Source organism: Panthera onca, chromosome D2 (genome assembly GCF_046562875.1).
Source record: "Panthera onca isolate mPanOnc1 chromosome D2, mPanOnc1 haplotype 2, whole genome shotgun sequence".
Taxonomy (NCBI): domain Eukaryota; kingdom Metazoa; phylum Chordata; class Mammalia; order Carnivora; family Felidae; genus Panthera; species Panthera onca.
This window is the reverse complement of record NC_138349.1, coordinates 32,249,186-32,264,680: the sequence shown is the minus strand read 5'-3', so window position 1 is coordinate 32,264,680 and position 15,495 is coordinate 32,249,186. Positions and strand designations below refer to the sequence as shown.

Below are 15,495 nucleotides of genomic sequence, written 5' to 3'. Positions count from 1 at the left end.
AGAAGAGGGTCATGTTTCTGAGCAATCAGAGGCCCTAGGGTGAGAAAGAAATGTCTCCACAACATATCAGAGTGGAATTGGTGGATGGATCCTGAGATGCCGTGGACTCAGGCTCTCCCATTAGGAGACCCTGCCTGTTCACCAGCAATGGCCCCGCATGGCAGAACCAGGACTCCCGGAAGCTCCATCACAGAAGCAATGTTGAAGTCCTGGCCTGAGCCAGCTGATGTGTCTTCAGGCTTTCCTCAGATGGCAAGCAAATTGCTACTTAGCCCATCCCTTTGGTCCTGTGTTCATCCAGAGTCCTCTTGCCCTCTCTTCCTGCCAGTGAGTTTTTCCCCACGCAAGTCCAAGGATGTGGGCCTTTCTCTCCATTCTCACAAAATGGATATAGCCCTCATTTCTAATCTCCTGGAACGACCTTTGCCTTCACTCCACCCTATTTACCCTCAACACACACACACACACACACACACACACACAGAGGGAGAGAGAGTCTACTGCAGAATTGCCTTCCTTAAATACTCTTTGAGCACAGACACAAATGGGAACATGTGCTACCCCTGTAGTCAGGGAACATATGGCTCCACAGGATTTCTACCTTGAGATGTTCAGAAATAAGAAACTGCTTCCCCTCATAATCCAATTTAAGTTTTATTTATATCCCAACTTGCACCATGCTGACCTTGGCCAACCTTCCCACAGAAGCCAGGTCTGATGATTTTTTTTTTTTTTTTGAGAAAAGAGATGTGAAAAAAGATAAGGCAAAACACACAGAAATCAAGTCCCTTCCCCAAAATCATAAAGAAAAGAAAAGCATAGGTCAAGAATAGGATCAAAGGGCTCCTTCTGGGCCTCACTTGGTGCTTCACTGCTTATTAAACAACAAGATCCGAGTGTTGGAATGAACCTTTAGCTCTGTCACCTACAGAGACAAACCAACCTGAAAGTTTTTCAGATCTACACATGAAATTTAGATAGGTTAAGAAGCAGCTTGGCATCTCTCCTCATTCCGAGCAAAAATCCATGGGTTTTCAGCTCTGTTCCAGCTCCATATCTTCTCCTTGACTGAAATGCATCATTCCAGACTCAGTCTGGGCATAAGCCACCACAATCCCCTTCTTCTCTCCGTTTCAACAGTAGGACGGTAAGTGTCATGCATGGGTTCCTCACTTCCTGCTACAGTCCTCACATATATGTGGGCTTCTTCTGCTCCCGTAATGTTCTTCTCATGTGTGGGTGACCTCCTAGGATTCTTGAGAAAACAAACAGGTTTTCAAAAATAGAGCAAAGAAAGACCTCTGCTTCTGGCCAAACAGCAACCAGATTTACCCTCCCGCCTGAACAACCAGAAGTCCAAAAAAAACCATTTAAAACAAGTTTTCAAGACGCTGGACATCAGGCATGAAAGGATGTGATCCTTGAGAGACAGAAAACAAATGAGGAGAGGCCTATAATTGCCAAGCTTAGTGCCTTGGCAGGTTTTTTTCTGGCCACTCCACTCTCTTTTGTTTCATGTTAGCATGGTGTTTCTTTTTCATTCCTTTCACCTTTAATTTATTACTGTCTTGATATTTAAATTGAGTTTTTGCAGGCAGTATTTGGTTGGATCTTGTTTTTATATTCAATCTGATGTAAGTTTTGATTTTTATATCTCTGCCTTTTAATTGGGATATTTAGACTATTTACATTTTTAAAAATATTTTGCAGATTTTTTTTTTAGAGAGAGAGAGAGAGAGAGGAAGAGAGTGTAAGCAGGGGAGAGGGGTAGAGGGAGGGAGGGAGAGAGGGGGGCGGCAGAGACTCTCAAGCAGGCTCCATGCTCAGTGTAGAGCCCAATGAAGGGCTTGATCTCAAGACCCTGGGATCATGACCCGGGACAAAATCAAGAGTCAACCAACTGAGCCACCCAGGTGTCCCTATACCATTTACATTTAATGAACTCACTGATGTGGTTGAGTTTAAATGTACCATCTTCCTATTTGTTTTCTCTTCATTCTGTCCATTCATTGCTATTTAAAATTTTTTCCCTGCCTTCTTCCATACAGGTTTTAGTAGCCTTTTATTGAGTTCCCTGTAAAAAAATCTGTTGGGATTTGTATTGGAATCCATATTTATCTATAGATTGATTTGAGGTTGTTTGACATCTTTACCTCTTGAGTCTTTCTATCCAGAAGCGTGGTATGTAACTCCCGTTATTTAGGTCCTATTTAATATCTTTTACTGAAGTTTTATTATTCCCCATAAAGGGGTTCCAGTTTTTGTTAGATTTATTCCTTAGCAGTGTACATATTTTTAATACCTCTACAAAATGGCATTTTTAAAAATTACTTTTTCCATTGGTTGTTAATGATTTTTAGAAATGCAAATTGCTTTTGTATATTGATCTCATATCCAGGCAACTTGTTAAAGTCTTTCCTTAATTCTAATAATTTATCTGTAGATACTTTGGCTTTTCTATGTAGATAATCATATCATCTGGAAATAATGACATTCTGTTTCTTCTTTTCCAGTCTTACAATTTCTACTTCTTTTTCTTCTTTATTCTATCTTTTTTAGTATTTATTGAGGTATAATTGACAAACAAAATTGTAAGATGTTTAAGGAGTATGATGTAATTATTTGATATATGTACACATTGTGAAAGAATCTCCCCCTCTCAAGTTAATTTCTACTTCTTTTTTTTTTTAATGTTTATTCATTTTTGAAAGACAGAGAGAGAGCACAAGCCGGGGTGAGGCAAGAGAAAGGGGGACACAGAATCTGAAGCAGGCTCCAGGCTCCAAGCTGTCAGCACCAGAGCCCGATGTGGGCTCGAACTCATGAACCACGAGATCACGACCTGAGCCGAAGTCAGACGCTCAACCGACTGAGCCACCCAGGCGCCCCTCTACTTCTTTTTCTTATCCTACTGCATTGACTAGGACCTAAAGTACAGTACTGAATAGAATTCAGTATTGAATAGATCATCCTTGTTTTGTTTCCAATCTTAAAGAGAATTCATTAATATTTTACCTTTAGATCCGTTTGCTGTAAATTTGTAAAAAGATGTCTTCTTTCAGGTTAAGGAAGTTCCTATGCTAGTTTCAGTTTGCTAAGAGTTCACATCACAAATGGCTGTTTAATTTATTTGGACTGTCTTCTGTTGAGATGGTCATACAATTTTTCTCTTTTAATTTGTCAGTGAAATAAATAATATTGATTTTCTTTTTTTAAAGTTTGTTTTGAGAGAGTGTGTAAGCATGAGTGGGGGAGGGGCTAAGAGACTGATGGAGAGAGAAAGAGAGAGAGAGAGAGAATCCCACGCAGGCTCCTTGCTGTCAGCCCAGTGCCCGACACAGGGCTCGATGTCACAAACTGTGAGATCATGACCTGAGCTGAGATCAAGAGTCAGACACCTAACTAAGCCACCCAGGTGTCCCTAAATTGGCTTTCTAATATTCAATCAACCCTGAATTCCTGTCCAGCCAATAAACACACAGTGAGAACCTCCTTTGTGCCTGAGCTTCCCTGGGCCACCTCTTTTCCACACGTGCTCACACGGTACTTCTCCTGTACGTGGACGGCTTAAAAACCCTTAGCTTGCTTACTGTATCTATGATCTACAGTGATTTTAAACAAGAGTTCTTACCTCAGCAATCTTGGGATTGTCATAGATTTCTGAAATTTCACATGGCCTCTCACTTTCCTAAGTTGGTAAAAATACATTTAAAAGGAAAGAATAAATGAAGGATCCCAGCATTCGCCCATGACCATGATTAAAACCAATGGTTCTTAAACCTGCACGCACATAAGAATCATCAGAAAGCTTTAAAAACAAAACAAAGTAAGCAAACAGATAATAACCACCCCCTCAAAAATTCCATAAATGAGAAATATCATTGTAAGTTACTTCGAAAAGAATCCCAGGTTGACAGTGGGGAGAAGTGGGCGGGAGCAGAGGTCAAACAAGATTGGCCACGTTTTGATAATTGAGTTCATTATACCATTCTCTTTACCTTAGTATATATTTAAAATTCTCCATGCCGTAGCTCTATTGTCCAGAGGTGCTAATTTAATTGGTTTTGGTGATTGGTATTTTTGTAGCCTCCTAGGTGATTTTAAAGTGCATTGGAGAAGCTATGATTTAAATATTAACAACACCACCAACAACCATAATATGTCTTAATATGTTTAAAGTTTACAGCTTGTCAACACATCTTTACAACCATAATCCTAGTCCATCTTGACAACTTTGCCTACCTCTTAAAATAGGGAAGGCAGTTTTTCTGACCCCTATTTTGGAGTAGAGCGAACCAAGGCACAGAAAATGTGGAAGCTCTTGTTCAGGATCATATAACTCATAAAGTGGCAGAGCCCGGGGTAGAGCCTCGATTGTCTATCTCACGTTAATGTTTATTAATATGAGAACAACCAGGACTGTTCATAAATAGAGGACGGAATTAGAACCCAGAGTCCACACGACACCGTTGTATTATAACCACAGAAGCTTCTTGGATAGTGGTCTGGGGGGGGCCTTTGAATTCTGAGCACGGTCTCCAGAGCAATCCGGCATTTGGAGGGGTGGAGTTGGTAGATTCCCTTGTGACTGATGTGTGCTCAGATGTACAAAAAGGGCAAAGGGCAACAGAGCCCCATGCCTGTGGACATGTCCTCACCATAGACATGTCGGCACCTGTTCACCTCCTATCTTTCCTGAGATTATTTCCACTCTCTCTATGAAGCCCGTGCCCTTTAGTTTCTCAACTTTAGAGAACACACCCACGGTACAGACGTGTGTTTGCCATGGCAACACACGTCCCTCTCCACTGCCACTTTTTGCCACCCCAGATACTATCCTTGTTGCCACAGATTTCCTGAAGCGAAGGTTGTGTGACACATCAGCTCTGCCTGGAGTTGTACTATCTTCAGTCTGCGATAGAAATGGAGGGACAGGAACGTTCACCATCGTGTCCCCAGAAAACAGATTTGGATTCTGACACCCTCAGCCCAAAGCCAGTTCACTGAAATACTGATTCCTGCTACTATATCTAGAACCAAAGAAGCTGCTGATCACCTCGGCGGACTCCTTGCTGCTGCTTCTTCGGCGAATCAGTATAAACAGTAAAGCCACCAGCAGGGCTGTGGCCACCAGGGACGGGATGCCGGCTGCTAACCCAAGAGAAGGCCCACAGTCCTGGCAAAAGAGAGAAGGGCAGAGTCAGTTCCTCCAAGAATAAAGGGAAAGTTCCATTGATTAAAAATAAAACAAAGCAACCCCCCACATGGCCTCTAAGTGTCATATACTAAATCAATGGATAATAAAATACTGTGAAAAAATGTTCACAACATCCATGACAAATGACTCGTGGACTTAATTTACACAGTTTAAACCAATGGAAAAAGGGTGATAATCAGGTAGGAAAATGGGCAAAGGATATGAACAGACCATTCCTATAAACAGAGGTACAGATGTCTCATCAACATAGCAAAAGCTGAGAAACAATTCAAAACAGCTATTAGATACTATTTTAACCTATCAATTTGGCAAAAAGTGAAAAGTTATATTCCACATCATTCGGACGTGAATTTTTAAATTCATTTACAGTATATGCATTAAGCAATTAATTTTCAAATGTCCATTTTGCTTCAATCTGAGTGGAAACAGCCATCCTTGTATCCACATAAGTTTTCAGATTTATAGATTATCTGGAAATATCAAAGATGATCTGCAGAATCCCTATAAACGCTCAGCTCTCATATATAACATACATACAGGAAACTATATAAATCATAAATATATAGCTGGATGGCTTTTCGCATGATGATCTCACACAGGTAACCAGCACCCAGATGAAAACACAAAACACTGCCGGAAGCCCTGAAGCTGCCCATGCTCCCAGCATGTGTAACCACTATCCTGAAATCCATCACCATATGTTAGTTTTGCCTCTGTTTGCCCACGTCATCTAGATGCACATGAAACGTATGTACTCTTTCGTGTCCAGCTTTTCCCGCTTAACACTTCGTGAAATCTGTCTGTGACTTTTGCATGCTCTCCTTCATTTTTAAGCTGAGTTGGTCACAAGGATAATTGTTTAGCCGCCTTCTGTGCTTCGTGACATATCGAACTTTAATCTTTAAAACAAAGGTAGGAAATGGCTGGAACATTATTATTTCCTTCTTATAAGTGACCAAACCAAGGCTCCATAATTTAGGGATATACTTACTGCTTCTTTCCCACCTGTAACAACTGGGGAGGAAGTCTGCGTGAAAAAAGAACACACATCTTAAAGAAACGAAATCTGCACATCATACAAGACAGTCCATCAAAGGTTAAGCGATCATGCCTAAAGTTTACCCCTTTGCTAAACTTTCTATTGAAGATAACATATGGCAATAACTGCCAAATAGAACCTTTCTTGGTTGCTTTCTAGGTAAGAAGGAATGAAATTTGGCTATAAGGAGAGAGAATTCAGAAATTCTGGTGGTGTCTTTCTTATTCACCCTGTGGATGTGCAATATAGCGTTTTACAACTCAAAAAAGCTTTCTTCTGTCCCTAGCCCCCACAGCCTTTCCATCAGGCTCTGGACCACTTGTGCCCATTGCTAGAAAGGAAACAAATATTAATACTGGTGGACGCAAGTTTCTTTAAGGAAGCCTTACCTGTTTTCAAATATGCAACAAAGCAAATAGCTTTGGGGGATAGCTGAAGTTGTGAATCTCTGTGAATACATGTGACCAGTTCATAGCTCCACTCAAGTGGGGGAACCAGATTTCATCCATTTATGAGATATTTCAGGTGAGAGTCTTGCCCAGATCAAGAAATCTCAAGGGACAGAGTTCCACGTTAGCCACTAACCGGCGTAAACTACACTAAGTTGTGCCCTGTGAGGTTAAAAGCATACGTCCCTGGCTCACATGTGTCCAGAGTTAAATGGTGATTTCTCAACTCATGCGAAGGGGCCTCATTTCTTCATCTTCAAAATAAGGATGTTAGTACCTACCTCTAGGGTTGTCATGAGGGTCCAGTGAGCACCAGAAGTGTATGCTTTTGTCTTTCACTTGAACTTGGCAAAGTTCTGGTCAGACCTGTTATTTACTTCATCATCAACCTCAGTGAGCACGCTGGAGTCCCTGGGGCCTGGGCTTTTACTTACTGTCTCCATCTTGCAGAAAATGAAATAGATCTTAGAGAAGTGATGGGTCTTTTCCAAGGTTCCAGGGGTAACTATAAATCGAATCTCACTTGGGTGTTTGAATTCCAAGCCCAAGTCTCTTTCTCAAAGAGCTCCCATCAGAGGGGGGATTTATACTTAAATGGTTACACTTGTACCTAAACACAGACTCCGCCCCCGCCCCGACCCTCAGTACCACTTTAATGCTGCTATCTGCCAAAAGTGTTCTGTTTCTCAGAGTGGTGGAAGAGTCCAATATTGTTTCAGGTAAGATGTTCTGTCTTTAGATTTTAGAAATTCACTTGGGCTGGCTTTGGCAAAAAGAAAAAAAAAAAGAGTTACCTCTAAAGATGCCGGGATGCCGCGTGGAGCCAAAGGCTAGCGGGCATCTGGCTTCTCTGGGGACTGGAGCCATCCCTTGTGGGATCTCTCCATCTCTCCTGGGCATCCTAACCTTTCACATGCACTCCTCTCTGCTTGTTTGCTTCCTTCTTTCTGTCTCCAGATGGGTTTTTCTGCTCTGCTAATTGTGCCCGCTAACAATTAGGGAGAACTTACTAAGTGCCTGTTCAAGTACTTCTCCTGTATTGGCTCATTTATTCTTCACAACAGCTCATGAAGAAGGACAATAATGACTCCCGGTTTACAGATGAGAGGAGTGACGCACAGAGAAGTGAAGCCACTTGTGTGAGGTCACACAGCCCTAAGTGGTGGGTGCCAGGTGCTCTGGCTCCAGGGTCCATGCCCTTAACCGCGGTGCTACACTGCCTTCCATGACCAAATGCAGCACCCCAACCCAGTGTTTGTACTTGACCTTCCAGTACTGTTCAGCAGAGACCGACTTGCGTGTGTGCCCTGTTCCAAACCCCCTGCAGACAGGCTCTGATGAGCCAGGTGTACCTCTCCCCTACCTCCCGGGGCACCGGCACTCCGGGTCATTCACACCACAAGGGGAGCTCATGCAGGAGAATATAACTGCTGGGTAGGATGACCAACCACCTGGAGAACTTGCCCAGGATGTAGGACATCCGTGCTGAAACCAGACAGTCCCAGACTAACCGGGATGGTCGTTTGCCCTACATAGGAGGAGGGGACAGTCCTCAGAGAAATGGGCTACTAACAAAGAAAGTACTACAAAAGGTGACGACTAGCATCATAAAGGCATCCGCCCTACCCCCCACTCACCACCGCTGCCCCGAGCAATGGCCTCTTGCTTCTCTGAGTTACCTTCATAGGCTAAGCCAAGCCAGGATTAGACAGAACCTGGGGTCTCTATACACCTGCTGATTTCTCTGGAGGAAAAAGCAGCTGGGAGAATGTTCCAGCGGTGATCACATTACAAGGTTTTGACAGGTGAAGAAGGAATAGGGACGTTTGTGTGAGGACAACAGGCAGAGGCTGAAGCAGGGAGCAGAGCAAGTCAGGCCTCTGCCAGGAGGGCAGGGTGGGTGCCCGGGGAGGTGAGGTACAGAGATCCAGGGCGGCCGGGAGCGGGCACCAGAAGGCAGGCCGTGAGTCACAAGGTGGCACCTTTCCACTGCTTTCCGGGCTGTGCCCCTAAGTTACAGTAAAAACGAACACTGGCTGGGGCACCTGGATGTCTCAGTAGGTTACGCAACCAACTTCAGCTCAGGTCACGGTCTCACAGTTCATGAGTTCAAGCCCCAGGTGGGGCTCTGTGCTGACAGCTCGGAGCCCGGAGCCTGCTTTGAACTGTCTACCCCTCTCTCTGCCCCTCCCTCGCTCGTGCTCTGTCTCTCTCTCTCAAAAATAAATAAACATTAAAAAAATTTTTTTTAAAAATGAACCCTGGCTTAGGCATCCTCCAATCAGGTAAATGCAGTTTATTCTCTTTGAATCACCATGTAACTTACCAGAAAAGTTTGGCACAGCTAAACCCACTAAAAATCTGGGCCGGGAAAGTGCCTAGCTCCATCATGGCAGCACCACTGGTCAGAAAACAACCCTGGCTGCGTTATCTCCACACAACAGGAGGACAGAAGACAGAAGAGCGGCTATGGGCTGAGACTCTACGCCATCATCAACCGACAATCTCCGTTTGACTTGCAACTACAGGCCAGACTCGAGAGCCATAAACTGTTCATTCTTGTCGCCCCAACAATGCCCCTTCTAGAACATACACTAAGGAAATGCAGACAAGGATTTAGCTATAACAATTTTTATGACAAAATTATTCCTAATTGTGGTTAATCGATTAAAGAGATAATTCACTTGAAGGAATACCATGTGACTATCCTCAGTTACGGTTATAAAGGCTGATGGAAAATTTTTATCACAGAATCTGTATAAAATCATGTGTGGTACAGAGACAACAAAAGTCAAAATATACGTAAAGTCAAACAGGACTAGAAGGAGAAGCACCAAGGTTTTCCGCTGATGGGAATTTAGGTGTTTTGATTTTTTTTCTATTTTCCTTTTAAAATATTTATTTAGGGGTGCCCGGGTGGCTCAGTCGGTTGAGCTTCCAATTCCTGATTTGAGCTCAGGCCATGATCCCAGAGTCATGGGATCGAGCCCTGCATCAGGCTCTGTGCTGAGTGTGGAGCCTGCTTAATATTCTCTGTCTCTCTCTGTCTCTGTCTCTCTCTCTGTTTCTCTCTCTCTCTCTCTCTCTCTCTCTCTCTCTGTCTTCCTCTGCCCCTCTCCCCTGCTCACACTCTCTCTCTCTAAAAAAAAAAGTATTTATAATTTTTATAATTGAAACATTTGTCTCAGTGCCCCCCCCCCAACTATTCATAAGTCCTCTGACAACCGTCCACTTATCCCCTGGCGTGAGCTCTGTGTGATGTGCTCTGCCCCCCTCCCCACCCCCAGTCAGATGTGCTGACTTGCCTGGTGCCCGGGGCCCGCTGCACTTACCGTGTTGGTCGGCAGTGTGAAGTTCAGTGAGAAACTCTGGAGGAGAGAAGGAAATATTAAGGCTCCAGGAATGGTCAGTCAGGCTCCAGACCCCCTACCAACTGTCACTCACCTTGGTGGGTCACAAGAAAACTTACTAATTCCACAGGCTCAGTCACCTCCCAATTTCTGCTCCCAATCTCCATCTCCAAAGACAGAAAGGGAGCAGAGGAGGCTGGGATCAGGAGTTCCTCCCTCAATATCAAGTCAACCTCGACCCCCTCTCCCCTCCTCAGACCCCCAGCCAAGGTCAGATTAAGGGACCAGCCAGTGATTGGCTGAGGGGTCCCAACACAGAGGGCAGCAAAGACAGTACTAAAAATTCAGCAAAGTGCTGAAAGTTGTTTTTCCCCAGAACTCCTTTTAGGGAGGGAATTGTGTGCGTTTTTACTTTTTTACTTGAGAGAGAGAGAGAGAGCAGGGGAAAGGGGCAGAGGGAGAGAGAGAGAATCTCAAGCAGGCTCCATGCCCAGCCCAAAGCCCAAGGTGGGGCTTGATCCCAAGACCCTGGGATCGTGACCTGAGCTGAAATCAAGAGTCAGATGCTCAACTGACTGAGCCACCCAAGCGCCCCAAGGGAATTGCATGAGTTTAAAAGCATTTGGTACTTTCTGTTGGGGGTAGGAAGTAAGACCCCCAAGGGTCATGCTCCAACAAGAACACCTGCTCCTTAACCCCGTTCCCAGGAGGCAGAACCTGAGAAAGACAAGGCTTTAGTTTGTGCTGGGTCTCAGGCACAGGTTGCGGGCTGAAGTGTAGCTACTCAGGACAACAGAGGAGAGGGTAAACCCTCTGCACACCCCCTCAGTCAGCACCCAGCCTCACCTCTCCCCCAAATGTGGAGCCATACTGAAAGACTGTGAGCTCACTGAGGCGCCAAGTCGTGAGCCTGCCCAGAGCCTCCAGCGGCTGCTTCCTCCTCCCTCTCCCCATGCTCTGTCACCTCAGCTTGGGCTAGCCAATGCCACTCTTTCAGGCTGCTCTTTACCGAGACCAAGATAGACACTCTTCTGGGACAATGTTAGAGCAAGGGGAATATCTGGGCCACCTTAGGTCGGGGTCTTCTTGCTCAAGGCTCCTAACCACTGCCCTTCAGGCCAATACCAACCAAGCCCAGAGATGCTGCAAGGACTCTCGGTGGTCACGGTATTGAACACAGCTGCCCAGAGCCTTATCTCATCAGTGAATACTGGGTACTGATGTCAGCAGGCCCAAGACAAAGCTTCCTTTGGGGGGAAGCAAAAGGGGGGGCAGCAAGTGGGCCATTGCATGTGCTGTTTATCAATATCTGGATGACGAAGATTTTGGCCAATTCCAGAAAGACATTCATATTTTGTAGAGACACAGTATGCTGCCCTCGTGGAAAGAAAAACATCACATACATTTGGGGTGGGGGGGGAGAATCTGACACAGTACCCTTCAGAGAGGCAGCTGGGTGGGCTGAGGCTTGGAGTCTCCTGATCTGGATTCCAGTCCAGACTCAGCCACTTAGTAACTGTGTGACCTTGGAAAAGTGACTCAGACTCTCTGGTCTCCACTTCCTCCCAGCAACTTTATTCTCCCAGGCTCAGTTTTTGCATCCTTAAAAGAAGGATAATGTTAACTCGCCCTGCCCATCTCGCAGGATAAGCCCAAAGGAAACAACATCTGTAACTGCTCCTTCCAAACTGTAAAATACTCTAGGTGTGTAGGGGTGGGGGGAGTCACGCGGTGTCACGTTCTTTAAGGCCTGGCCAGCATGGAGCAGGGCACAGGGAAGCCACTTGGGAAGTTCCTACTGGATGGAATTGCATGCATAGATTAGCAACATTCCAAGTACAGGGATTTGCCACAATACACTTATTGCTGGTCTAAGCACCATACAATATTTTCAGATGAAGGCACATTAGGAGCTCACCGGTCAAGTGTCACTCATTATGAGTTTGCCATTTGTGAGGGGAAGGAGGGAGAGACAGGACATACTCACTGTTATTGAGGGGACACTGTGTGTCAGACACCGCATGCATAAGTGCCCCATAAGGGGAAGGCCATCGTCCCTACATGGTGAGTGTGGGGACCGAGACCAAGATAGGTTGCTGGCAAGTGGTCTGGGTCTGGTTAGATCACAGATCTTCCTAACTCCAAAGCCAGAATTCATCTCCTTCTAATAACCTCTTTAATAAAGGAGCCACAGAAGCCTCTTCTAACTTAGCAAACTTCTTTTGATTGAGTCACGCCCAAATATGTGTCACAAGTCAGTAAGAAAATCAGAACACTTCCAATGCAACTCGCCAGTATCTATGTTGCAGATCACATAACGGAAGGCGGACTGAGCAAGTGAGAAGGGTGGGGATCACACTCCCTGCTTCAACTGGGAAATAAATTTAGCTGAAACATGTGCTTTGAGCCCTTGTTGTGTGTGTGTGTGTGTTTGGGGGGGAGGGTTTAAAGACAAAATGTTAATATTAAAATGAAAGATGAGATCAGCAAATATTAGAGGAGAATTGATTTAATGATTAGTATTTTGCTTATAGGAAAATAATAAAACACCAAGTCCCTTGAAGTCACGGCACCTAGAGTAGAGTCACGTTTGCAGTACGAGATGTGAACTTTAAATGCCTGGGAGTTGTTTTTTTATAGTGAGGAAGGAAGGCAGGGTGAGAAAAGATGCTAGCCTTACTCACCATTTCTGACAGCCTCCCAAGAACCTTCTCCAGACGCCGCCCTCGGCAAGCTCCTTTCTTGCTGATGTTACTGGCTTGTGTCTCACATCTGTAGAGCACCCAGCTGGGAGGGCAAGGGTGACACAAGGGGTGTGGCCCCGTGAGAGCTCTGGCCAAGCCTTGTATGGCCAGGGGAGTAGCCGAGTCCTCCGCCCACCCGTCGGGGAGATGGCGTCCTGCTTCATGGTCACCGTGTATGGCCCGGGTCAGCCTCCCTCCTTGTTTTCATTTTCTCTCTTACTTTCCAGGCTCGTTCCTCAGCAAAGAACCCACGGCTGGCTTGAGAGCTTGGTGGCTTCTGCGGCCAGTGGCTCTTTATAAACAATGGGTTACACAGGCCGAGGCTGGCCGCACCCTCCCCTGCTGCAGGCTTCGGTGTTGACCGCTGTCCCGGCAATGATGGGGTCAGCACCCCACCAGCATCAACGCTGAGGATGCCCGTGTGACGGTGTTGGAGCCTGCTCTGTGTTCGAGGGACCGCAGTGAACACACTCCCTGGTCAATGAGCTGCCTGGTGGGGAGTTTGACCTCGCCCCCCTTCTGCTCTCACGTGTTGAGTGGGGACCTTCCTAGAGCTGGAGGAAGCCGCTGACATGGAATGCTTTATATTTTGTGTGAGTTCTTTGTTAAGAGTTTGCTTCCTTAAAACACTGACAGAGCTGGAGTCCCATGCCAACGAAACAACACAATTATGACCAAGACATTTGGTCACTTAAATGAATGCATTCATCATGATTCAACAAATCTTTTTGACAGCTTCTGTATGTCGAGGGGTTTTCTGGATATGGTTCTGGGCCTTGGTGATAAAGACAAATGAGGCCCCAACTCTTGAGGAATGTATGTTCCAGCAAGGGCAGGCAGACCCCAATCGGAACAAGGGAGACCCCCTAGGAAAGGAACAGACGAAGTGATCGGAGTGACTGGTAAACAGTTGTTCTAGATGGCCCTGAGAGGTGACCCTTAGGGTGCACGTGAAAGAGGAGAAGACAGTCCCAGGGAGCGGGAACAGCATATGCAAAGCCCCGGGGCTGAAGCAGGCACAGCCTGGAAGGAGGTCTGTGTGCCTGAAGCAACATAAACCAGGGGAGTGACCTCAGAAGGAGGAAGACACAGTGAGTTACACAGGTGGAGTTTCCGAAACAAAAGAAATAAACAAAGAAAAAAAGAGACAAACAAAAAAAACCCAGAATCTTAAATATAGAGAACAAACTGGGGGTGGGTAATATAGGTGAGGGGCATTAAGAGTATATTTATCACGATGAGCATCGAGTAATGTGTAGAACCACTATAATGTACCTCTCAAACTAGTATAACACTGTGTGTTAACCATACTGGGAATGAATGAATGAATGAATGAATGAGATGTCTTAACAACAGCAACAAAAACAACGACAAAAGACAGAAAGAGTAAGGGGACGGATTGGGTGAGCATGACAGGGCTCGGTGAGATTTCCGTCGTAGAGCAGTGGAAGTCTTTCAATAGTTTAAGGGGGAGAGGGGTACTAGCTAAGTGATATTGACAAAGATCGTCTTCTCCGGGAGGTCTGGATTACAGCAGAGGAGTATTTTCCCGGAGACTGGCTCGTAGAGTGCAAAGAGCAATGAGCACCTTTCAGTGCTGGTGACTGCAAAAGACAGAAGGGTCCTAAAACCCTGACACTCCACGTGCAGCACAAGACAGTCGCATGAGTGGTTTGGCATTTAAGTCATTTTGCATTAAGACCAATCTGAGTGCTTTAAAAAACGTGGTTCCTTATGACCCTTCCCTGATGTGACCCAAAAAATTCCAAAACTACCCCAAAGTCTCCTCATCTGGTCATCCCGAGAAGACTGTCCTCGATTAGATGGAACCTCTGTCTTTGGGCTAAAAATGACCCTGCATCACAGAAAATGAGACACTCAATTTGCTCTGTTTGAAGAGGGCTTATTCAAAGGACCATTTGTAAAGATCCCCCTTGGGGGATAATGCCATGCCCCAGGATTACACCTGCAGAGTGTCATCATCACCCCTGGGCCTGAAGAGGGGAAGAGAGCTACCAGCGCCCAGAGAGACAGGGCCACTTCATAGGAGCTGTGCCCTTCAGTTCTAGATGCCAGACGTGGTCCTCAGGCACACAGCAAAGTAGAGACAGGTGCTGCGGGACAAATGGTGTCTGTCTACCACATCTAGCTCGGTCATCACAGCACCCGGCTCCACAACAAGCCTGGTGCCAGATTTCAAGCCTGTTTGGGTTCAAGAAAGGCGGCAGCTTTGAAGCCATCTTGAGCTTCGCTCCTGACTTTCTGGGTCCGATAGGGAGCTCTGCTCTTGACCAGGCACTGGGTATTCACCTGAGAATACAAAGCCACTGAGATGCTCCCCCTTTTCATATGTTCAAGTCCTGGGACATTGGAGAAACTATCATCAAGAGGACCAAGCTTGTCTGAACTAGTAATACAAACCCAGGACACATCAATGAAGCCACATTCTTTAATGAGACCATTCTTCCCAGACAGACATGTTAGCTCCTCTCTGCTTTTCTCTTTGAAACTAACATTTCACGAAGTGTAAAATTACACAAAATAAAAAATACAATATATTTATAGAGTGCACTCTACACAGTTTTTCTTTTTTAAAAAGAAACCTTTTAGGCATTTGGGATTATTTTCCAGAGGTTCTGTCTATCAAGGGAACTTGGAAAACAAGGGAGTGGAAGTCAAGGGAACATTTGTTCGC

The 15,495-nt window shown here is 45.4% G+C and overlaps 1 protein-coding gene across 3 annotated transcripts; it reads right to left on the bottom strand.

Annotated features, from left to right (window-relative positions):
- Nucleotides 1–992: 992 nt before the first annotated feature.
- On the bottom strand, nucleotides 993–13,311 carry OPALIN (oligodendrocytic myelin paranodal and inner loop protein). Of its 3 annotated transcripts, XM_060643075.3 has the most exons (7): nucleotides 12,741–13,311; nucleotides 10,039–10,074; nucleotides 6,988–7,149; nucleotides 6,210–6,245; nucleotides 5,057–5,176; nucleotides 3,632–3,688; nucleotides 993–1,255 (listed from the first exon to the last, which is right to left on the bottom strand). In XM_060643075.3, exons 3-7 carry the CDS (start codon nucleotides 7,000–7,002, stop codon nucleotides 1,079–1,081), a joined length of 405 nt encoding a protein of 134 aa, XP_060499058.1. In that variant the 5' UTR covers nucleotides 7,003–7,149; nucleotides 10,039–10,074; nucleotides 12,741–13,311; the 3' UTR covers nucleotides 993–1,078. The 3 variants fall into 3 exon arrangements, with proteins under 3 accessions (XP_060499058.1, XP_060499057.1, XP_060499059.1); XM_060643074.3 differs by lacking the exon at nucleotides 6,988–7,149 and having other exon boundaries at nucleotides 12,741–13,297; XM_060643076.3 differs by lacking the exons at nucleotides 6,210–6,245; nucleotides 6,988–7,149; nucleotides 10,039–10,074 and having other exon boundaries at nucleotides 12,741–13,308.
- Nucleotides 13,312–15,495: the final 2,184 nt, after the last annotated feature.